Source organism: Panulirus ornatus, chromosome 44 (assembly GCF_036320965.1).
Source record: "Panulirus ornatus isolate Po-2019 chromosome 44, ASM3632096v1, whole genome shotgun sequence".
In the NCBI taxonomy this organism is placed as follows: Eukaryota; Metazoa; Arthropoda; class Malacostraca; order Decapoda; family Palinuridae; genus Panulirus; species Panulirus ornatus.
Genome location: NC_092267.1, coordinates 12,121,644 through 12,147,747, shown reverse-complemented (window position 1 = coordinate 12,147,747; position 26,104 = coordinate 12,121,644). Strand labels below are relative to the sequence as shown.

The 26,104-nt window shown below is 41.7% G+C and overlaps 1 protein-coding gene across 15 annotated transcripts in view; it reads left to right on the top strand.

The window, feature by feature from the left end:
• The window catches only part of LOC139762749 (trithorax group protein osa-like), a 437,278-nt gene that overhangs the window by 327,855 nt on the left and 83,319 nt on the right, over nt 1–26,104 (top strand). For 13 of the 15 annotated variants that reach the window (XM_071687843.1, XM_071687851.1, XM_071687853.1 and 10 more), the window contains one exon: nt 20,534–20,620. The exons of the other annotated variants lie outside the window; for them this stretch is intronic. In XM_071687843.1, coding sequence (XP_071543944.1) covers nt 20,534–20,620 — 87 coding nt within the window. The remainder of the gene's footprint in view (nt 1–20,533; nt 20,621–26,104) is intronic. 15 annotated transcript variants of the gene reach the window in all.

Sequence of the window (26,104 nt, the reverse complement as noted above, 5' to 3'; positions counted from 1 at the left end):
AGCACTGTGTCGGGGAAGAGCAGTGTGGTTTTAGAAGTGGTAGAGGATGTGTGAATCAGGTGTTTACTTTGAAGAATACATGTGAGAAATACTTAGTTGGATTTGCATGTAGCATTTATGGACCTGGAGAAGGCATATGGTAGGGTTGATAGAGATGCTTTGTGGAAGGTTTTTAGAATATATGGTGTTGGAGGTAAGCTGTAAGAATCAGTGAGAGGTTAGGGTGTAAGGCATGTGTACAAGTAGGAAGAGAGGAGAGTCATTGGTTCCCAGAGAAGGTTGATCTGTGGCATGGGTGTGTGATGTCCCTCTGATTGTCCAATTTGTTTATATGGATAGGGTGGTTAGGGAGGTAAATGCAAGAGTTAGGGATGAGAGAGACTGTAAAGTGAGTCAAAATTTGTTTGCCAATAATACAGAACTGGTAGCGATTCATGTGAGAAACTGCGGAAGTTGGTGACTGTTTTGGAAAAGTGCGTGAAAAGAGAAAGTTGAGAGTGGATGTGAAGAGCAAGGTTATTAGGTTCAGCAGGGTTGAGAGATAAGATAGTTGGGATGTAAGTTTGAATAGAGATAAATTGGAGGAAGTGATGTGTTGTAGATATCTAAGAGTGTACTAGGCAGCGAATGGAACCATGGAAGTGGAAGTGAATCATAGGGTGGGGAGGGGGCGAAGGTCCTGATAGCAGTGAAGAATATCTGGAAAGAGAAAACTTAATCTCAGAGAGCAAAAATGTTTATGTTTAAAGGAATAGTGGTCCCAACAATATTATATGGTTGCAAGATATGGGCTATAGATAGGGTTGTACAGAGGAGGTTTGATATGTTGGAAAAATATTTGAGGACATTACATGGTCTGAGGTGGTTTGATCGAGTAAGTAATGAAAGGGTAAGAGAGAGGTGTGGTAATAAAAAGAGTTTGGTTTGGAGAAAATAAGAGAATGAGTGAGGAAATTTTGACAAAGAGGATATATGTGTCAGAGGTGGAAGGAACAAGAAGCAGGAGACCAAATTGGAGGTGGAAGAATGGAGTGAAAAAGATGCTGAGCGACTGGGTCCTGAACGTACAGGAGGATGAAAAGCATGTATGGTATAGGGTGAATTGGAAAAATGTGGTATACTGGGGTTGATGTGCCATCAATGGACTGAACCATGTTGTGTGATATGTTTGGGGTAAATCATTGAAATGTCTTTGGAGTCTAGGTGTGGATAGGAACCTTTGGTTTTGTTGCATTTAACATGACAGCTAGAGAATCACTGTGAGTGGATGGGGCCATTTTTTGTCTTGTCTCCTGTTGCTACCTTGCTGGGCAGGGTGGCATTAGGAATGGACAAAGTTGAGCAAGTATGAATATGTACATGTGAAATATATATGTATATATATGTGTATAAGTGTGTATGTATATAAATGTGTCTTTCTTTGGTTCCTGGCACTACCTTGCTAATGTGGGAAATGGCTGGAAATCCTCCCTCCCGTTATTACTTTTCCAAAAGGAGGAACAGAGAAGGGGTCCAAGTGAGGATATTCCCTCTAAGGCTCAGTCCTCTGTTCATTACACTACCTCGCTAATGTAGGAAATGTATAATGTATGAAAATATTTTGATATGTATTATACTTAACCGCTGTTTCCGGTGTCAGTGAGGTAGTGCAAGAAGACAGACAAAAAATGGCCCAACCACACACACACACACACACACACACACACACACACACACACACACACATATATAGATATTATTTTTTTTCATTTTGCTTTGTCGCTGTCTCCCGCGTTTGTGAGGCAGCGCAAGGAAACAGACGAAAGAAATGGCCCAACCCACCCCCATACACAATGTATACACACACACGTCCACACACGCAAATATACATACCTATACATCTCAATGTACACATATATATACATACACAGACACATACATGTATACCCATGCACACAATTCACACTGTCTGCCCCCATTCACTCCCATCGCCACCTCGCCACACATGGAATACCTTCCCCCTCCCCCCTCATGTGTGCGAGGTAGCTCTAGGAAAAGACAACAAAGGCCCCATTCATTCACACTCAGTCTGTAGCTGCCACGCAATAATGCCCGAAACCACAGCTCCCTTTCTACATCCAGGCCCCACACAACTTTCTATGGTTTACCCCAGACACTTCACATGCCTTGATTCAATCCACTGACAGCACGTCAACCCCGGTATACCACATCGATCCAATTCACTCTATTCCTTGCCCTCCTTTCACCCTCCTGCATGTTCAGGCCCCGATCACACAAAATCTTTTTCACTCCATCTTTCCACCTCCAATTTGGTCTCCCACTTCTCCTCGTTCCCTCCACCTCCGACACATATATCCTCTTGGTCAATCTTTCCTCACTCCTTCCCTCCATGTGCCCAAACCATTTCAAAACACCCTCTTCTGCTCTCTCAACCACGCTCTTTTTATTTCCACACATCTTTCTTACCCTTACATTACTTACTCGATCAAACCACCTCACACCGCACATTGTCCTCAAACATCTCATTTCCAGCACATCCACCCTCCAGCGCACAACTCTATCCTCTATCTATAGCCCACGCCTCGCAACCATACAACATTGTTGGAACCACTATTCCTTCAAGCATACCCATTTTTGCTTTCTGAGATAATGTTCTCGACTTCCACACATTCTTCAAGGCTCCGAGGATTTTTGCCCCCTCCCCCACCCTATGATTCACTTCCGCTTCCATGGTTCCATCCGCTGCCAGATCCACTCCCAGATATCTAAAACACTTTACTTCCTCCAGTTTTTCTCCATTCAAACTTACCTCCCAATTGACTTGACCCTCAACCCTACTGTACCTAATAACCTTGCTCTTATTCACATTTACTCTTAACTTTCTTCTTTCACACACTTTACCAAACTCAGTCACCAGCTTCTGCAGTTTCTCACATGAATCAGCCACCAGCGCTGTATCATCAGCGAACAACAACTGACTCACTTCCCAAGCTCTCTCATCCCCAACAGACTTCATACTTGCCCCTCTTTCCAAAACTCTTGCATTCACCTTCCTAACAACCCCATCCATAAACAAATTAAACAACCATGGAGACATCACACACCCCTGCCGCGAACCTACATTCACTGAGAACCAATCACTTTCCTCTCTTTCTACACATACACATGCCTTACATCCTCGATAAAAACTTTTCTCTGCTTCTGACAACTTGCCTCCCACACCATATATTGTTAAAACCTTCCACAGAGCATCTCTATCAACTCTATCATATGCCTTCTCCAGATCCGTAAATTACATACAAATCCATTTGCTTTTCTAAGTATTTCTCACATACATTCTTCAAAGCAAACACCTGATCCACACATCCTCTACCACTTCTGAAACCACACTGCTCTCCCCAATCTGATGCTCTGTACATGCCTTCACCCTCTCAATCAATACCCTCCCATATAATTTACCAGGAATACTCAACAAACTTATAAATATATATATATTTATTTATTTTATTAAGCAAAATAATAATGATAATTATCCCTGGGGATAGGGGATTAAGAATACTTCCCACGTATTCCCTGCGTGTCGTAGAAGGCGACTAAAAGGGGAGGGAGCGGGGGGCTGGAAATCCTCCCCTCTCGTTTTTTTTTTTTAATTTTCCAAAAGAAGGAACAGAGGGGGCCAGGTAAGGATATTCCAAAAAAGGCCCAGTCCTCTGTTCTTAACGCTACCTCGCTAACGCGGGAAATGGCAAATAGTTTAAAAGAAAGAAAAGAATAATAATAATAATATTTATTCATTTATTATTTTGCTTTGTCGCTGTCTCCCACGTTAGCGAGGTAGCGCAAGGAAACAGACGAAAGAATGGCCCCATCCACTCACATACACATGTAAATACATACACGTCCACACACAGCATGTATACATACCTATACATCTCAATGTATACATATATATACACACACAGGCATACATATATACCCATGTACATAATTCATACTGTCTGCCTTTATTCATTCCCATCGCCACTCTGCCACACATGGAATAACAGCACCCTCCCCCCTTATGTGTGCGAGGTAGCGCTAGGAAAAGACAACAAAGGCCCTATTCGTTCACACTGTCTCTAGCTGTCATGTAATAATGCACCAAAACCACAGCTCCCTTTCCACATCCATGCCCCACAGAACTTTCCATGGTTTACCCCAGATGCTTCACATGCCCTGGATCAATCCATTGACATCACGTTGACCCCGGTATACCACATCGTTCCAGTTCACTCTATTCCTTGCACGCCTTTCACCCTCCTGCGTGTTTAGGCCACGATCACGCAAAATCTTTTTCACTCCATCTTTCCACCTCCAATTTGGTCTCCCACTTCTCCTCGTTCCCTTCACCTCTGACATATACATCCTCTTGATCAATCTTTCCTCTCTCATTCTCTCCATGTGACCAAACCATTTCAAAACGCCCTCTTCTGCTCTCTCAACCACACTCTTTTTATTACCACACATCTCTCTTACCCTATTATTACTTACTCGATCAAACCACCTCACACCACATATTGTCCTCAAACATCTCATTTCCAGAACATTCAGCCTCCTGCTTACAACTCTATCCAGAGCCCATGCGTCGGAACCATATAACATTGTTGGAACCCCTATTCCTTCAAACATACCCATTTTTGCTTTTTGAGATAATGTTTTCGACTTCCACACATTCTTCAAGGCTCCCAGAACTTTTGCCCCCTCCCCCACCCTATGATTCACTTCCACTTCCATGGTTCCATCTGCTGCCAAATCCACTCCCAGATATCTAAAACACTTTACTTCCTCCAGCTTTTCTCCATTCAATCTTACCTCCCAATTGACTTGTCCCTCAACCCTACTGTACCTAATAACCTTGCTCTTATTCACATTTACTCTTAACTTTCTTCTTTCACACACTTTACCAAACTCAGTCACCAGCTTCTGTAGTTTCTCACATGAATCAGCCACCAGCGCTGTATCATCAGCAAACAACAACTGACTCACTTTCCAAGCTCTCTCATCCCCAACAGACTGCATACTTGCCCCTCTTTCTAAAACTCTTTCATTCACCTCCCTAACAACCCCATCCATAAACAAATTAAACAACCATGGAGACATCACACACCCCTGCAGCAAACCTACATTCTTTGCGAACCAGTCACTTTCCTCTCTTCCTACACGTACACATGCCTTACATCCTCAATAAAAGCTTTTCACTGTTTTTAACAACTTGCCTCCCACACCATATATTCTTAATACCTTCCATAGAGCATCTCTATCAACTCTATCATATGCCTTCTCCAGATCCATAAATGCTACATACAAATCCATTTGCTTTTCTAAGTATTTCTTACATACATTCTTCAAAGCAAACACCTGATCCACACATCCTCTACCACTTCTGAAATTACACTGCTCTGATGCTCTGTACATGCCTTCTCCCTCTCAATCAATACCCTCCCATATAATTTCCCAGGAATACTCAACGAACTTATACCTCTGTAATTTGAGCATTCACTTTTATCCCCTTTGCCTTTGTACAATGGCACTATGCAAGCATTCTACCAATCCTCAGGCACCTCACCATGAGACATACATACATTAAATAACCTTACCAACCAGTCAACAATACAGTTACCCCCTTTTTTAATAAATTCTACTCCTATACCATCCAAACCCGCTGCCTTGCCGGCTCTCATCTTCCGCAAAGCTTTTACTACCTCTTCTCTGTTTACCAAATCATTTTCCCTAACCCTCTCACTTTGCACACCACCTCGACCAAAACACCCTATATCTGCTCTGCGCACTCTATCATCAAACACATTCAACAAACCTTCAAAATACTCACTTCATCTCCTCACATCACCATTACTTGTTGTCACCTCCTCATTATCCCCCTTCACTGAAGTTCCCATTTGTACCCTTGTCTTATGCACTTAGTTTACCTCCTTCCAAAGCATCTTTTTATTCTCCCTAAAATTTAATGATACTCTCTCACCCCAACTCTCATTTGCCCTCTTTTTCACCTCTTGCACCTTTCTCTTGACCTCCTGCCTCTTTCTTTTATACATCTCCCTCTCAATTGCATTATTTCCCTGCAAAAATCATCCAAATGCCTCTCTTCTGTTTCACTAATAATCTTACTTCTTCATCCCACCACTCACTACCCTTTCTAATCAACCCACCTCCCACGCTTCTCATGCCACAAGCATCTTTTGCGCAACCCATCACTGCTTCCCTAAATACATCCCATTCCTCCCCCTCTCCCTTTACATTCTTAGTTTTCTCATTTTTCCATTCTGTTCTCAGTCTCACCTGGTACTTTTTCACACAAGTCTCCTTCCCAAGCTCACTTACTCTCACCACTCTTTTCACCCCAACATTCTCTCTTCTCTTCTGAAAACCTCTACAAGTCTTCACCTTCACCTCCACAAGATAATGATCAGCCATCCCTCCAGTTGCGCCTCTCAGCACATTAATATCCAAAAGTCTCTCTTTCACGCGCCTATCAATTAACACGTAATCCAATAATGCTCTCTAGCCATCTCTCGTACTTACATACGTATACTTATGTATAACTCATGTTTTTAAACCAGGTATTCCCGATCAACAGTTCTTTTTCAGCACATAAATCTACAAGCTCTTCACTATTTCCATTTACAACACTGAACACCCCATGTATGCCGATTATTCCCTCAACTGCCACATTACTCACCTTTGCATTCAAATCACCCATCACTATAATGCAGTCTCTTGCATGAAAACTACTAATACACTCATTCAGCTGCTCCCAAAACACTTGCCTCTCATGATCTTTCTTCTCATGCCTAGGTGCATGTGCACCAGTAGGCACCCATCTCTCTCTATTAACTTTCAATTTTACCCATATCAATCTAGAGTTTACTTTCTTACACTCTATGACATACTCCCACCACTCCTGTTTCAGGAGTACTGCTACTCCTTCCCTTGCTCTTGTCCTCTCACTAACCCATGACTTTACTCCTAAGACATTCCCAAACCACTCTTCCCCTTTACCCTTGAGCTTTGTTTCACTCAGAGCCGAAACATACAGGTTCCTTTCCTCAAACATACTACCTATCTCTCCTTTTTTCTCGTCTTAGTTACATCCACACAAATTTAGACACCCCAATCTGAGCCTTCGAGGAGGATGAGCTTTCCCTGTGTGACTCCTCCTCCTTTTCTTTCATACTATTCGCCATTTCCCGCGTTAGTGAGGTAGCGTTAAGAACAGAGGACTGGGCTTTTGAGGGAATATCCTCACCTGGCCCCCTTCTCTGCTCCTTCTTTTGGAAAATTAAAAAGAAAACGAGAGGGGAGGACTTCCAGCCACCCGCCCCCTCCCCTTTTAGTCGCCTTCTACGACACGCAAGGAATACGTGGGAAGTATTCTTTCTCCTCATCCCCTTTCTAAAAGGGGAAACAGAAGAAGGAGTCCCGAGAGGAGTGCTCATCCTCCTCGAAGGCTCAGATTGGGGTGTCTAAATGTGTGTGGATGTAACCAAGATGAGAAAAAAGGAGAGATAGGTATTATGTTTGAGGAAAGGAACCTGGATGTTTTGGCTCTGAGTGAAACGAAGCTAAAGGGTAAAGGGGAAGAGTGGTTTGGGAATGTCTTGGGAGTAAAGTCAGGGGTTAGTGAGAGGACAAGAGCAAGGGAAGGAGTAGCACTACTCCTGAATCAGGAGTTGTGGGAGTATGTGATAGAGTGTAAGAAAGTTAATTCTCAATTGATATGGGTAAAACTGAAAGTTGATGGAGAGAGATGGGTGATTATTGGTGCATATGCACCTGGGCATGAGAAGAAAGATCATGAGAGGCAAGTGTTTTGGGAACAGCTGAATGAGTGTGTTAGTGGTTTTGATGCACAAGACCGGGTTATAGTGATGGGTGATTTGAATGCAAAGGTGGGTAATGTGGCAGTTGAGGGAATAATTGGTATACATGGAGTGTTCAGTGTTGTAAATGGAAATGGTGAAGAGCTTGTAGATTTATGTGCTGAAAAAGGACTGGTGTTTGGGAATACCTGGTTTAAAAAGCGAGATATACATAAGTATACGTATGTAAGTAGGAGAGATGGCCAGAGAGCGTTATTGGATTACGTGTTAATTGATAGATGCACGAAAGAGAGACTTTTGGATGTTAATGTGCTGAGAGGTGCAACTGGAGGGATGTCTGATCATTATCTTGTGGAAGCGAAGGTGAAGATTTCTGGGGGTTTTCAGAAAAGAAGAGAGAATGTTGGGGTGAGGAGAGTGGTGAGAGTAAGTGAGCTTGGGAAGGAGACTTGTGTGAGGAAGTACCAGGAGAGACTGAGTACAGAATGGAAAAAGGTGAGAACAAAGGAGGTAAGGGGAGTGGGGGAGGAATGGGATGTATTTAGGGAAGCAGTGATGGGTTGCGCAAAAGATGCTTGTGGCATGAGAAGCGTGGGAGGTGGGTTGATTAGAAAAGGTAGTGAGTGGTGGGATGAAGAAGTAAGATTATTAGTGAAAGAGAAGAGAGAGGCATTTGAACGATTTTTGCAGGGAAAAAATGCAAATGAGTGGGAGAGGTATAAAAGAAAGAGGCAGGAGGTCAAGAGAAAGGTGCAAGAGGTGAAAAAGAGGGCAAATGAGAGTTGGGGTGAGAGAGTATCATTAAATTTCAGGGAGAATAAAAAGATGTTTTGGAAGGAGGTAAATAAAGTGCGCAAGACAAGGGTACAAATGGGAACTTCAGTGAAGGGGGCTAATGGGGAGGTGATAACAAGTAGTGGTGATGTGAGAAGGAGATGGAGTGAGTATTTTGAAGGTTTGTTGAATGTGTTTGATGATAGAGTGGCAGATATAGGGTGTTTTGGTCGAGGTGGTGTGTAAAGTGAGAGGGTTAGGGAAAATGATTTGGTAAACAGAGAAGAGGTAGTGAAAGCTTTACGGAAGATGAAAGCCGGCAAAGCAGCAGGTTTGGATGGTATTGCAGTGGAATCTATTAAAAAAGGGGGTGACTGTATTGTTGACTGGTTGGTAAGGTTATTTAATGTATGTATGATTCTTGGTGAGGTGCCTGAGGATTGGCGGAATGCTTGCATAGTGCCATTGTACAGAGGCAAAGGGGATAAGAGTGAGTGCTCAAATTACAGAGGTACAAGTTTGTTGAGTATTCCTGGTAAATTGTATGGGAGGGTATTGATTGAGAGGGTGAAGGCATGTACAGAGCATCAGATTGGGGAAGAGGAGTGTGGTTTCAGAAGTGGTAGAGGATGTGTGGATCAGGTGTTTGCTTTGAAGAATGTATGTGAGAAATACTTAGAAAAGCAAATGGATTTGTATGTAATTTATGGATCTGGAGAAGGCATATGATAGAGTTGATAGAGATGCTCTGTGGAAGGTTTTAACAATATATGGTGTGGGAGGCAAGTTGTTAGAAGCAGTGAAAAGTTTTTATCGAGGATGTAAGGCATGTGTACGTGTAGAAAGAGAGGAAAGTGATTGGTTCTCAGTGAATGTAGGTTTGCGGCAGGGGTGTGTGATGTCTCCATGGTTGTTTAATTTGTTTATGGATGGGGTTGTTAGGGAGGTGAATGCAAGAGTTTTTGAAAGAGGGGCAGGTATGAAGTCTGTTGGGGATGAGAGAGCTTGGGAAGTGAGTCAGTTGTTGTTTGCTGATGATACAGCGCTGGTGGCTGATTCATATGAGAAACTGCAGAAGCTGGTGACTGAGTTTGGTAAAATGTGTGAAAGAAGAAAGTTAAGAGTAAATGTGAATAAGAGCAAGGTTATTAGGTACAGTAGGGTTGAGGGTCAAGTCAATTGGGAGGTAAGTTTGGATGGAGAAAAACTGGAGGAAGTAAAGTGTTTTAGATATCTGGGAGTGGATCTGGCAGAGGATGGAACCATGGAAGCGGAAGTGAATCATAGGGTGGGGGAGGGGGCAAAAATTCTGGGAGCCTTGAAGAATGTGTGGAAGTCGAGAACATTATCTCGGAAAGCATAAATGGGTATGTTTGAAGGAATAGTGGTTCCAACAATGTTGTATTGTTGCGAGGCATGGGCTATGGATAGAGTTGTGCGAAGGAGGATGGATGTGCTGGAAATGAGATGTTTGAGGACAATATGTGGTGTGAGGTGGTTTGATCGAGTAAGTAACGTAAGGGTAAGAGAGATGTGTGGAAATAAAAAGAGCGTGGTTGAGAGAGCAGAAGAGGGTGTTTTGAAATGGTTTGGGCACATGGAGAGAATGAGTGAGGAAAGATTGACCAAGAGGATATATGTGTCGGAGGTGGAGGGTACGAGGAGAAGTGGGAGACCAAATTGGAGGTGGAAAGATGGAGTGAAAAAGATTTTGTGTGATCAGGGCCTGAACATGCAGGAGGGTGAAAGGAGAGCAAGGAATAGAGTGAATTGGATCGATGTGGTATACCGGTGTTGACGTGCTGTCAATGGATTGAATCAGGGTATGTGAAGTGTCTGGAGTAAACCATGGAAAGCTGTGTAGGTATGTATATTTGCGTGTGTGGATGTATGTATATACATGTGTATGGGGGGTGGGTTGGGCCATTTCTTTCGTATGTTTCCTTGCATTACTTCGCAAACGCGGGAGACCGGCAAAAATTTTTTTTTCTTTTTTTTTTTTTTTTTTTTTTTTTTTTTTTTTTTTTACCTCGTCGCTGTCTCCCGCGTTTGCGAGGTAGCGCAAGGAAACAGACGAAAGAAATGGCCCAACCCCCCCCATACACATGTACATACACACGTCCACACACGCAAATATACATACCTACACAGCTTTCCATGGTTTACCCCGGACGCTTCACATGCCTTTTTTTTTTTTTTTTTTTTTTTTTTTTTTCCAAAAAGAAGGAACAGAGAATTGGGCCAGGTGAGGGTATTCCCTCAAAGGCCCAGTCCTCTGTTCTTAACGCTACCTCGCTAATGCGGGAAATGGCGAACAGTTTGAAAGAAAAAGATATATATATATATATATATATATATATATATATATATATATATATATATATATATATATATATATATATCCCTGGGGATAGGGGATGAAGAATACTTCCCACGTATTCCCTGCGTTTCGTAGAAGGCGACTAAAAGGGGAGGGAGCAGGAGGCTGGAAATCCTCCCCTCTCGTTTTTTTTTTCTTTTTTTTAATTTTCCAAAAGAAGGAACAGAGGGGGGCCAGGTGAGGATATTCCACAAAGGCCCAGTCCTCTGTTCTTAACGCTACCTCGCTAATGCGGGAAATGGCGGATAGTTTAAAAGAAAAAAGAAATAAAGATATATATATATATATATATATATATATATATATATATATATATATATATATATATATATATATATATATTATTTGCTTATTACTATTTTGCTTTGTCGCTGTCTCCCACGTTTGCGAGGTAGTGCAAAGAAACAGACGAAATAAATGGCCCAACCCACCCCCATACACAATGTATACACACACACCTCCACACACGCAAATATACATACCTATACACCTCAATGTACACATATATATACACACACAGACACATACATATATACCCATGCACACAATTCACACTGTCTGCCCCCATTCACTCCCATCGCCACCTCGCCACACATGGAATACCATCCCCCTCCCCCCTCATGTGTGCGAGGTAGCACTAGGAAAAGACAACAAAGGCCCCATTCGTTCACACTCAGAGTCTAGCTGCCACACAAACCACAGCTCCCTTTCCACATCCAGGCCCCACACAACTTTCCATGGTTTACCCCATACGCTTCACATGCCCTGATTCAATCCACTGACAGCACGTCAACCCCGGTATACCACATCGATCCAATTCATTCTATTCCTTGCTCTCCTTTCACCCTCCTGCATGTTCAGGCCCCGATCACACAAAATCTTTTTCACTCCATCTTTCCACCTCCAATTTGGTCTCCCACTTCTCCTCGTTCCCTCCACCTCCGACACATATATCCTCTTGGTCAATCTTTCCTCACTCATTCTCTCCATGTGCCCAAACCATTTCAAAACACCCTCTTCTGCTCTCTCAACCACGCTCTTTTTATTTCCACACATCTCTCTTACCCTTACATTACTTACTCGATCAAACCACCTCACACCACGCATTGTCCTCAAACATCTCATTTCGAGAACATCCAGCCTCCTGCGCACAACTCTATCCATAGCCCATGCCTCGCAACCATACAACATTGTTGGAACCACTATTCCTTCAAACATACCCATTTTTGCTTTCCGAGATAATGTTCTCAACTTCCACACATTCTTTAAGGCTCCCAGGATTTTCGCCCCCTCCCCCACCGTATGATTCACTTCCGCTTCCATGGTTCCATCTGCTGCCAGATCCACTCCCAGATATCTAAAACACTTTACCTCCTCCAGTTTTTCTCCATTCAAACTTACCTCCCAATTGACTTGACCCTCAACCCTACTGTACCTAATAACCTTGCTCTTATTCATATTTACTCTTAACTTTCTTCTTTCACACACTTTACCAAACTCAGTCACCAGCTTCTGCAGTTTCTCACATGAATCAGCCACCAGCGCTGTATCATCATACGTGTTAATTGACAGGCGCGCGTAGGAGAGACTTTTGGATGTTAATGTGCTGAGAGGTGCAACTGGAGGGATGTCTGATCATTTTCTTGTGGAGGCTAAGGTGAAGTTTTGTATGGTTTTCAGAAAAGAAGAGTGAATGTTGGGGTGAAGAGGTTGGTGAGAGTAAGTGAGCTTGGGAAGGAGGCTTGTGTGAGGAAGTACCAGGAGAGACTGAGTACAGAATGGAAAAAGGTGAGAATAATGGAAGTAAGGGGAATGGGGGAGGAATGGGATGTATTTAGGGAGAAGCGTGGGAGGTGGTTTGATTAGAAAGGGTAGTGAGTGGTGGGATGAAGAAGCAAGATTATTAGTGAAAGAGAAGAGAGAGGCATTTGGACGATTTTTGCAGGGAAAAAATGCAATTGAGTGGGAGATGTATAAAAGAAAGAGACAGGAGGTCAAGAGAAAGGTGCAAGAGGTGAAAAAGAGGGCAAATGAGAGTTGGGGTGAGAGAGTATCATTAAATTTTAGGGAGAATAAAAAGATGTTCTGGAATGAGGTAAATAAAGTGCGTAAGACAAGGGAGCAAATGGGAACTTCAGTGAAGGGTGCTAATGGGGAGGTGATAACAAGTAGTGGTGATGTGAGAAGGAGATGGAGTGAATATTTTGAAGGTTTGTTGAATGTGTTTGATGATAGAGTGGCAGATATAGGGTGTTTTGGTCGAGGTGGTGAGCAAAGTGAGAGGGTTAGGGAAAATGATTTGGTAAACAGAGAAGAGGTAGTAAAAGCTTTGTGGAAGATGAAAGCCGGCAAGGCAGCGGGTTTGGATGGTATTGCAGTGGAATCTATTAAAAAGGGGGTGACTGTATTGTTGACTGGTTGGTAAGGTTATTTAATGTATGTATGACTCATGGTGAGGTGCCTAAGGATTGGCGGAATGCATGCATAGTGCCATTGTACAAAGGCAAAGGGGATAAGAGTGAGTGCTTAAATTACAGAGGTATAAGGTTGTTGAGTATTCCTGGTAAATTATATGGGAGGGTATTGATTGAGAGGGTGAAGGCATGTACAGAGCATCAGATTGGGGAAGAGCAGTGTAGTTTCAGAAGTGGTAGAGGATGTGTGGATCAGGTGTTTGCTTTGAAGAATGTATGTGAGAAATACTTAGAAAAGCAAATGGATTTGTATGTAGCATTTATGGATCTGGAGAGGGCATATGATAGAGTTGATAGAGATGCTCTGTGGAAGGTATTGAGAATATATGGTGTGGGAGGCAAGTTGTTTGAAGCAGTGAAAAGTTTCTATCGAGGATGAAAGGCATGTGTATGTGTAGGAAGAGAGGAAAGTGATTGGTTCTCAGTGAATGTAGGTTTGTGGCAGGGGTGTGTGATGTCTCCATGGTTGTTTAATTTGTTTATGGATGGGGTTGTGCGGGAGGTGAATGCAAGAGTTTTGGAAAGAGGGGCAAGTATGAAGTCTGTTGTGGTTGAGAGAGCTTGGGAAGTGAGTCAGTTGTTGTTCGCTGATGATACAGTGCTGGTGGCTGATTCATGTGAGAAACTGCAGAAGCTGGTGACTGAGTTTGGTAAAGTGTGTGAAAGAAGAAAGTTAAGAGTAAATGTGAATAAGAGCAAGGTTATTAGGTACAGTAGGGTTGAGGGTCAAGTCAATTGGGAGGTAAGTTTGAATGGAGAAAAACTGGAGGAAGTAAAGTGTTTTAGGTATCTGGGAGTGGATCTGGCAGCGGATGGAACCATGGAAGCGGAAGTGAATCATAGGGTGGGGGAGGGGGCGAAAATCCTGGGAGCCTTGAAGGATGTGTGGAAGTCGAGAACATTATCTCGGAAAGCAAAAATGGGTATGTTTGAAGGAATAGTGGTTCCAACAATGTTGTATGGTTGCGAGGCGTGGGCTATGGATAGAGTTGTGCGCAGGAGGATGGATGTGCTGGAAATGAGATGTTTGAGGACAATGTGTGGTGTGAGGTGGTTTGATCGATTGAGTAACGTAAGGGTAAGAGAGATGTGTGGAAATAAAAAGAGCTTGGTTGAGAGAGCAGAAGAGGGTGTTTTGAAGTGGTTTGGGCACATGGAGAGAATGAGTGAGGAAAGATTGACCAAGAGGATATATGTGTCGGAGGTGGAGGGAATGAGGAGAAGAGGGAGACCAAATTGGAGGTGGAAAGATGGAGTGAAAAAGATTTTGTGTGATCGGGGCCTGAACATGCAGGAGGGTGAAAGGAGGGCAAGGAATAGAGTGAATTGGAGCGATGTGGTATACCGGGGTTGACGTGCTGTCAGTGGATTGAATCAAGGCATGTGAAGCATCTGGGGTAAACCATGGAAAGCTGTGTAGGTATGTATATTTGCTTGTGTGGACGTATGTATATACATGTGTATGGGGGGGGGGGGGGGTTTGGGCCATTTCTTTCATCTGTTTCCTTGCGCTACCTCGCAAACGCGGGAGACAGCGACAAAGTATAATGAAAAAATAAATATATATATATATATATATATATATATATATATATATATATATATATATATATATATATATATATATATATATACATGTGTGTGTGTGTGTACATAAATGCCCATACATGCACATATACATATGTATACATATGTATGTATATGTATGTATTAGGGCCTGAACATACAGGGGCGTGAAAGATGTTCAAGGAATAGAGAGAATTGTGGTATACCGTGGTCAATATGCTGTCATTGGATTGAACCAGGGCATGTGAAGTGTCTGGGGTAAACCTTGGAAAGTTTTGTGGGACCTTGATGTGGGAAGGTAGCTGTTGTTTTGGTGCATTACATGTGACAGCTAGAGACTGAGTGTGAATGAATGTGGCCTTTGTTGTCTTTTCCTAGTGCTACCTCGCATGCGCACGCGTGGGGGGGAGGGGGTGCCATTTCCTGTGTGGCGGGGATGCTATGAGAATGTGTGAAGGCAGCAAGTATGAATATGTACATGTGTATATATGTATATGTCTGTGTATGTATATGTTGAAATGTATAGGTATGTATATGTGCGTGTGTTGGCGTTTATATATATACATGTGTATGTGGGTAGGTTGGGCCACTCTTTCGTCCGTTTCTTTGCACTACCTCGCTAATGCGGGAGACAACGACTAAGTATAATACAAAATAATTTAATACATATCAACATATACATGCATTTACATGCACAGACACATGCATATATGCACATGTACTTGCTACTTGCTACCTTCATCCATTCCCATTGCTACCCCGCCACACACACACACACACACACACACACACACACACACACACACACACACACACACACATACACACACACACACTCACACACACACACACACACACACAGAGGTAGCACCAGGAAAAGAAAAAAAGAAGGCCACATTCACTCACACTCATTCTCTAGCTGCCATGTGTAATGCAACGAAACCACAGCTCCCTTTCCACATCCAGGCCCCATGGACCTTTCCATGGTTTACCCCAGACGCTTCACATGCCTTGGTTCAATCCACTGACAGTATGTTGACCCTGGTATACCACTGGTATACCACAGTGTTCCAATCCACGCCTCTCGCCCTCCTGTATGTTCATACCCCGATCACTCAAAATCTTTTTCACTCCATCCTTCCACTTCCAATTTGGTCTCCTGCTTCTTGCTCCCTTCACCTCTGACACATATATCCTCTTTGTCAATCTTTCCTCACTCATTCTCTCCATATGTCCAAACCACATCAACACACCCTTTTCTGCTCTCTCAATCACGCTCTTTTTATTTCTACCCTCTGCTGCTCTCTGAACCACACTCTTTATTTCTACACATCTCTCTTACCCTTTCATTTTTTACTCAATCAAACCACCTCACACCACATATAGTTTTCAGACATTTCATTCCCAACACATCCACCTTTCCCAGTACAACCCTATCTACAACCCATGCCTCTCAACCATATAACATTGTTAGAACTACTGTTCCTTCAAACATACCCAGGACCTTCATCCCCTCCCCCACCCTGCAACTCACTTCCGCTTCTATGTTTCCGTTCTCTGCTAAGTTCACTCCCAGATATCTAAAACACTTCACTTCCTCCAATTTTTCTCCATTCAAACTGACGTCCCAATTTATTCGTCCCTCAACCCTACTGAATCTAATAATCTTGCTATTATTCATTTGCTCTCTAAATTCTCCTTTCTCACACTTTTCCTGGGGACAGGCAAGAAAGAATACTTCCCACGTATTCCCTGTGAGTCATACAGGGCGACTAAATTCCTTCCTTCATGTTACTTTTCCAAAAGAAGAATTAAAGATACGGTCCAAGTGAGGATTTTTCCCACTGAGGCTTGGTCATCTGTTGTTGATGCTCCATCACTAATGTGGGAAATGGCAAATATGTGTGAAAAAATATACACATATTTGTGAAGGCTGGGAGCAGCTCTAAATGCATGTAGAATTGAATACAATAGCATATTTACATCTATTAATTTTCTTATGTTCTCTAATTTTCTCAGTATTTTTCTGCCATTTGGTTGGTGCTCAAACACCAGTTGTCTCACATTATCCATTTTATTCCTATCAAGCATATCCATTTTATTCCTATCAAGCATTTCCCTTTACAGAAGCATCATTAGGAATCTAGAAAAGAGAGGGAAAAAATGCATCACAAAACTTGAATGAAAATATAGAATTCAAACATTATTTATAAAACAAACCACTGTATATAGTACATAAAAAGTAAAGGGAAAAAACATTATTTATAAAACAAACCACTGTATATAGTACATAAAAAGTAAGGGAAAACACTACAACCAATACAAATTAACATTATCATGATGGGTAGTATGATCTACAATCTAATTACAAAATATGGATATAGAAATATAAATAAACTTGCAGAAGAGGAAACACAGAAGAATGATCTTACATGAAGTATGAATATAGACAGTCCATCACTAAATTCACTTAGTTAGGTCAAGCGTAACCATTACTGTCCAGGTTGGTGTTGAAGTCAGGGCAGGTTCGTTTAACTCTCTGTGACGTTCATAACCCAAACATTATTTATGAAAGAAACCACTGTATGTAGTACATAAGAAGTGAGGGAAAACACTACAAGCAATACACATTAACATAATCATGATGGGTAGTATGATCTACAATCTAATTACAAAATATGGATATAGAAATATAAATAAACTAACAGAAGAGGAAACGCAGAAGAATGATCTTACATGAAGTATGAATATAGACAGTCCATCACTAAATTCACTTAGTTAGGTCAAGCGTAACCATATTGTGCAGGTTTGGCGTTAAAGTCAGGTCAGGCTCATCTAACTCTCTCTGACGTTCATAACCCAGGACTGGGTTGGTCAGTGACACATTCCCCCTGTCCTGAAATGATTGACTTAGTAGCTTGTGGTGGGTCAATGTCACGTTCCCCCTTGTTCTAAAATGGTGTAAGGTCTGTGTCCTATTGGTGGGCCATCAAAGAGCTGTATGGCAGTGGTTATGTCTGTCTGGATGTTGGTGATTTAAACCAGGTATTCCCAATAACCAGTCCTTTTTCAGCACACAAATCCACAAGCTCTTTACCATTTCCATTTACAACACTGAACACCCCATTTACACCTCAATTGCCATAGTACTCACCTTTACTTTCAAATCACCCATCACTATACTATAACCCAGTCTCGTGCATCAAAGCTACTAACACACTCACTCAGCTGCTCCCAAAACACTTGCCTCCCATGATCTTTCTTCTCATGACCAGGTGCATAGGCACTAATAATCACCCATCTCTCTCCATCCACTTTCAGTTTTACCCATATCTATCTAGAATTTACTTTCTTACACTCTTATCACATACTCCCACAACTCCTGCTTCAGGAGTAGTGCTACTCCTTCCTTTGCTCTTGTCCTCTAACCAACCCCTGACTTTATTCCTAAGACATTCCCAAACCACTCTTCCCCTTTACCCTTGAGTTTCTTTTCCCTTAGAGCCAAAACATCCAGGTTCCTTTCCTCAAACATGCTACCTATATCTCCATTTTTCTCGTCTTGGTGTGAACAAACGTGGCCTTTGTTGTCTTTTCCTAGCGCTACCTCGTGCACACGCGGGGGGAGGGGGATGCCATTTCATGTGTGGCGTGATGGCAGCGGGAATGGATGAAGCCAGCATGTATGAATATGTATATATGTATATGTATGTACATGTTTGTATACGTTGAAATGTGCAGGTATGTATATGTGCGTGTGTGGGCGTTTATGTATATACCTGTGTATGTGGGTGGGTTGGGCCATTCTTTCATCTGTTCACTTGTGCTACCTCGCTAATGCAAGAGACAGCCACAAAGTATAATAGAATGTAAATAAGAATAGCGCTACCCTGTGTGGGTTGAGGGGGGATGCTATTTCATGTGTGGCGGGGTGGTGACGGGAATGGATGAAGGCAGCAATTATGAATATGTGCATGTGTGTATATGTATATGTCTGTGTATGTATATGTTTACGTTAAAATGTATAGGTATGTATATGTGCATGTGTGTGCTTTTATGTATATACATGTGTATGTGGGTGGGTTGGGCCATTCTTTCGTCTGTTTCCTTGCAATACCTCGCTAATGTGGGAGACAGTGACAAAGTATAATAAATATAAATGAAATATGTATATATATATGCTGAAATAGCACTTTAGTAGGAGTCCATACAATTTTATGTAACGTATGATTTTTTTATACATGTGGCACGACGTTTTGTGGTGACAATCCACCTAATTCATTAGGTGCCAGTACTTAAGAGTTATTTATATCCAATCATGACACTTGGTTCTCGCTGTCCAACATCAATCTTTTTAGGCCAAACACTGTCTGCTATGTCTGGTCGTAACCCTTGCAAGGGAGAGTTGAAATTCTTAGTATTAGCAATTCAGACAGATTCAGTGACATTACTTATGACGTGATCAGCAGAGGGGTATGAAATAATGGGGTTTTATGGGACTCTACCTGCTTAAGGTTATTCCATGAGTGAAAATTCATCTTTATTGAGGCTAAATCATGAGGAACAAAGTCTCATCAAAGGACTTCTCACTTGGAAGAAGTCTTTGTTTCCCAGCTACTGGAAGTAGTGCAGCCTTGGGCTGCAGGAGCCTTTAGAAAGGTCCTGGGTAACACCAAGACTCATAGAAATTGATCCTTGGGTAATTAGAATTATTTATATATATATATATATATATATATATATATATATATATATATATATATATATATATATATATATATATATATATATATGCATATCATTGATTTTTTTGTTAATTTATATTATATATTGTGTAGCATGTGATAACAGCTATTGCCTGCTTTATACCCAGCTATTAAATAATTATTAACTTATTTTTCAATTTACCTTCTATTTCATTAAATCTTGTGTAGGCCTAATTATTTTTAACTATCTTATTTTGCTTCCAGTATTAGCTTGTATGCAGTGATTAAACCACCAGCCCCAAACCTCCTCCATTTTATTATAATTTGACAAATTCAGTAGTGGAGTATTTTGATTACATCTTCAAGTTATTAGTTTTACTATCCTAAAAGGAAATGAAAATGCGCATCAGTTACCACACATATCATATTCAGAAGTTCATTGCTGCATGTTCTTGGTGAACTGGGTGATTCATTAATTTTTTTTGTTAAGTAAAATGCTTTGCTTAAGTACATTCTTGTTTATCTTGAATATTTTGGAATTATATTGTGTTCGATAATCAGGATAAATGAAGTCAAAGATTTATTTTCCTTCTTTAAATCATATACCAAATAAGATATTTGTAATAAAGAATAAGCATCTGATCAAGAAAGGTGCTGGTATTAGGAATTTTTTTATGACTCCACAACTGAACGTGTGTAGCCCGACTTGGTAGTGTAGCCTTGCTTGTAGACTGAGTTGGATGCCATGTATTGTAGATGGGAAGTAGCGGCAGCAACTACGGCAACTCCCAATTGGCCAAACAACTGCTGAATCCTCCGCGCAGCACGGCCCCAATTTTTCAAGTACGTTTTTTTTTTTATTTTATTTATTTGAGTGTTATTCTTTTTAGTGCATTAAGGTTGTAATCTTTGTTAATTAATTTGCACATTACCATTTTCCAAAGCTGAACATATTTGTCGTGAAGGTAGATTCATAAGCGCAGTTTTTTTTCAGCTCTTGCATATTGCTTTGAAGAACTTGTTAATCTTCAGGTTCCTCATAACACTGGTGTTTTTAAGCTTTTTTTTGTTGGTTCTTGATTAATTAGATAGAGCATACAACAGCACATGTACTGCTGTTGTATGTAGGCATTATGACTTTTAGGCAGAAGCAAGTTGATGCAGTGCTTGAAAATAATTTTGTTGCAATTATGGTCAAAAGCCTTTAGTACTTTAGATTATTCTTGATGTAAAGTACATAGGGCTTTAGTTGCCCAGTGAGTTGCTGCTTGAGAGAATGAGAATGGGTCTTTTTACATTGTTGATCTGTAGCTATTGTAAATATATAGTATGCCCTCGTTGGGTTGGTTTTCAATACATTGCTTTAAAATTTCTGTTAATCCTAATGTCCAACTGTTTGAAACTTTTCTGTTGAAATTATATTTTTTTCATACATTTCATACATATTCGCCTCAAGAACAGAGGATGGAACCTTAAAAAGGAAAATCCTCACTTGGCCCCTTCTATGTTCCTTTTTTTGGAAAAGTAAAAAGTGGAGGGGAGGATTTCTAGACCCCCCCTCTCTCTTGCCCCTTTTATCTGCATTCTTTGACGTGCAGGGAATGTATGGGAAGTATTCTTCCTCCCATCCTCAGGGATAAAAATTATATTTTATTTTGTTATTATGCATAATTGCTGTTTCCAATGTCAGTGAGGTAGCACCAGGAAACAGACAATGAATGGCCCTTCCACTCATATACACATATATATATATACATAAATGTCCACATACACATATAAACATACATATACAAATCAATGGGGAGGTGATAACAAGTAGTGGTGATGTGAGAAGGAGATGGAGTGAGTATTTTGAAGGTTTGTTGAATGTGTTTGATGACAGAGTGGCAGATATAGGGTGTTTTGGTCGAGGTGGTGTGCAAAGTGCGAGGGTTAGGGAAAATGAGTTGGTAAACAGAGAAGAGGTAGTAAAAGCTTTGCGGAAGATGAAAGCCGGCAAGGCAGCAGGTTTGGATGGTATTGCAGTGGAATTTATTAAAAAAGGGGGTGACTGTATTGTTGACTGGTTGGTAAGGTTATTTAATGTATGTATGACTCATGGTGAGGTGCCTGAGGATTGGCAGAATGCGTGCATAGTGCCATTGTACAAAGGCAAAGGGGATAAGAGTGAGTGCTCAAATTACAGAGGTATAAGTTTGTTGAGTATTCCTGGCAAATTATATGGGAGGGTATTGATTGAGAGGGTGAAGGCATGTACAGAGCATCAGATTGGGGAAGAGCAGTGTAGTTTCAGAAGTGGTAGAGGATGTGTGGATCAGGTGTTTGCTTTGAAGAATGTATGTGAGAAATACTTAGAAAAGCAAATGGATTTGTATGTAGCATTTATGGATCTGGAGAAGGCATATGACAGAGTTGATAGAGATGCTCTGTGGAAGGTATTAAGAATATATGGTGTGGGAGGCAAGTTGTTAGAAGCAGTGAAAAGTTTTTATCGAGGATGTAAGGCATGTGTACGTGTAGGAAGAGAGGAAAGTGATTGGTTCTCGGTGAATGTAGGTTTGCGGCAGGGGTGTGTGATGTCTCCATGGTTGTTTAATTTGTTTATGGATGGGGTTGTTAGGGAGGTAAATGCAAGAGTTTTGGAAAGAGGGGCAAGTATGAAGTCTGTTGGGGATGAGAGAGCTTGGGAAGTGAGTCAGTTGTTGTTCGCTGATGATACAGCACTGGTGGCTGATTCATGTGAGAAACTGCAGAAGCTGGTGACTGAGTTTGGTAAAGTGTGTGAAAGAAGAAAGTTAAGAGTAAATGTGAATAAGAGCAAGGTTATTAGGTACAGTAGGGTTGAGGGTCAATTCAATTGGGAGGTGAGTTTCAATGGAGAAAAACTGGAGGAAGTGAAGTGTTTTAGATATCTGGGAGTGGATCTGGCAGCGAATGGAACCATGGAAGTGGAAGTGAATCATAGGGTGGGGGAGGGGGCGAAAATTCTGGGAGCCTTGAAGAATGTGTGGAAGTCGAGAACATTATCTCGGAAAGCAAAAATGGGTATGTTTGAAGGAATAGTGGTTCCAAAAATGTTGTATGGTTGCGAGGCGTGGACTGTGGATAGAGTTGTGCGCAGGAGGATGGATGTGCTGGAAATGAGATGTTTGAGGACAATGTGTGGTGTGAGGTGGTTTGATCGAGTAAGTAACGTAAGGGTAAGAGAGATGTGTGGAAATAAAAAGAGCGTGGTTGAGAGAGCAGAAGAGGGTGTTTTGAAATGGTTTGGTCACATGGAGAGAATGAGTGAGGAAAGATTGACCAAGAGGATATATGTGTTGGAGGTGGAGGGAACGAGGAGAAGAGGGAGACCAAATTGGAGGTGGAAAGATGGAGTGAAAAGGATTTTGTGTGATTGGGGCCTGAACATGCAGGAGGGTGAAAGGAGGGCAAAGAATAGAGTGAATTGGAGCGATGTGGTATACCGGGGTTGACGTGCTGTCAGTGGATTGAATCAAGGCATGTGTATGGGGGTGGGTTGGGCCATTTCTTTCGTCTGTTTCCTTGCGCTACCTCGCAAACGCGGGAGACAGCGACAAAGCAAAAGAAAAAAAAAAAATACAAATCAACATATACATACATGTATGCAGATATTACATACATATATATGTACATATTCGTACTTGCTTGCCTTCATCCATTCCTGTCACTACCCCTCCTAGCAGGAAAACAGCATCGCTATCCCTGCTTCAGTGAGGTAGCGCCAGGAATATAGACAAAAAGGCCACATTCGTTCACACTTAGTCTCTAGCTGTCATGTAATGCACTGAAACCACAGCTCCCTATCCACATCCAGGCTCCACAGACCTTTCCATGGTTTACCCCAAACGATTCACATACCCTGGTTCAGTCCATTGACAGCACTTTGACAACGGTATACCACATCATTTCCTTGCACGCCTCTCACCCTCTTGTAGTTTCAGGACCTGATTACTCAAAATCTTTTTCACTCCATCCTTCCACCTCTAATTTGATCTCCTGCTTCTCTTTGTTCCCTCCACCTCTGACACATATATCCTCTTTGTCAATCTTTCTTAACTAATTCTCTCCATATGTCCAAACCATTTCAACTCACCCTCTTCTGCTCTCTCAACCATGCTCTTGTCATTTCCACACATCTTACTTACCCTTACAATACTTACTTGATTAAACCATTTCACACCACATATTGTTCTCAAGCATTTAATTTCCAACACATCCACCTTACTCCATACAACCCTATCTATAGCCCATGCCTGGCAACCATATAACATTATTGGAACTACTATTCTTTCAAACATACCCATTTTTGCTCCCAGAGATATCGTTCTCTCCTTGCACACATTCTTCATTGCTCCCAGAACCATTTTTTGTCTGTTTCTTGGCACTTCCTCACTGATGCGGGAAACAGTAATTAAGTACAGTAAATAGGTAAATATAAATAGGGGATAGGGAAGAAAGAATGCTTCCCACGTATTCCCTGCTTGTTGTAGAAGATGACTAAAAGGGGAGGGATTGGGGGCTGGAAATCCTCCCCTCTTGTTTTTAATTTTCCACAAGAAGGAACAGAGAAGGGGGCCAAGTGAGGATATTCCCTCTAAAGTTCAGTCCTCTGTCCTTAATGCTTCCTTGCTAATGCAGGAAATGACGAATACATGTGAAGTGGTAGAGGATGTGTGGATCAGGTGTTTGCTTTAAAGAATGTATGTGAGAAATACTTAGAAAAGCAAATGGATTTGTATGTAGCATTTATGGATCTGGAGAAGGCATATGATAGAGTTGATAGAGATGCTCTGTGGAAGGTATTAAGAATATATGGTGTGGGAGGCAAGTTGTTAGAAGCAGTGAAAAGTTTTTATCGAGGATGTAAGGCATGTGTACGTGTAGGAAGAGAGGAAAGTGATTGGTTCTCAGTGAATGTAAGTTTGCGGCAGGGGTGTGTGATGTCTCCATGGTTGTTTAATTTGTTTATGGATGGGGTTGTTAGGGAGGTGAATGCAAGAGTTTTGGAAAGAGGGGCAAGTATGAAGTCTGTTGTGGATGAGAGAGCTTGGGAAGTGAGTCAGTTGTTGTTCGCTGATGATACAGCGCTGGTGGCTGATTCATGTGAGAAACCGCAGAAGCTGGTGACTGAGTTTGGTAAAGTGTGTGAAAGAAGAAAGTTAAGAGTAAATGTGAATAAGAGCAAGGTTATTAGGTACAGTAGGGTTGAGGGTCAAGTCAATTGGGAGGTGAGTTTGAATGGAGAAAAACTGGAGGAAGTGAAGTGTTTTAGATATCTCGGAGTGGATCTGGCAGCGGATGGAACCATGGAAGCGGAAGTGGATCATAGGGTGGGGGAGGGGGCGAAAATTCTGGGGGCCTTGAAGAATGTGTGGAAGTCGAGAACATTATCTCGGAAAGCAAAAATGGGTATGTTTGAAGGAATAGTGGTTCCAACAATGTTGTATGATTGCGAGGCGTGGGCTATGGATAGAGTTGTGCGCAGGAGGATGGATGTGCTGGAAATGAGATGTTTGAGGACAATGTGTGGTGTGAGGTGGTTTGATCGAGTAAGTAACGTAAGGGTAAGAGAGATGTGTGGAAATAAAAAGAGCGTGGTTGAGAGAGCAGAAGAGGGTGTTTTGAAATGGTTTGGGCACATGGAGAGAATGAGTGAGGAAAGATTGACCAAGAGGATATATGTGTCGGAGGTGGAGGGAACAAGGAGAAGAGGGAGACCAAATAGGAGGTGGAAAGATGGAGTGAAAAAGATTTTGTGTGATCGGGGCCTGAACATGCAGGAGGGTGAAAGGAGGGCAAGGAATAGAGTGAATTGGAGTGATGTGTTATACCGGGGGTGACGTGCTGTCAGTGGATTGAATCAAGGCATGTGAAGCGTCTGGGGTAAACCATGGAAAGCTGTGTAGGTATGTATATTTGCGTGTGTGGACGTATGTATATACATGTGCATGGGGGTGGGTTGGGCCATTTCTTTCGTCTGTTTCCTTGCGCTACCTCGCAAATGCGGGAGACAGTGACAAAGCAAAAACAAAAAAAAATATATATATATATATATATATATATATATATATATATATATATATATATATATATATATATATATATATATATATATATTATTTATATTTTATTTTATTATACTTTGTCGCTGTCTCCCGCGTTTGCGAGGTAGCGCAAGGAAACAGACGAAAGAAATGGCCCAACCCCCCCCATACACATGTATATACATACGTCCACACACGCAAATATACATACCTACACAGCTTTCCATGGTTTACCCCAGACACTTCACATGCCTTGATT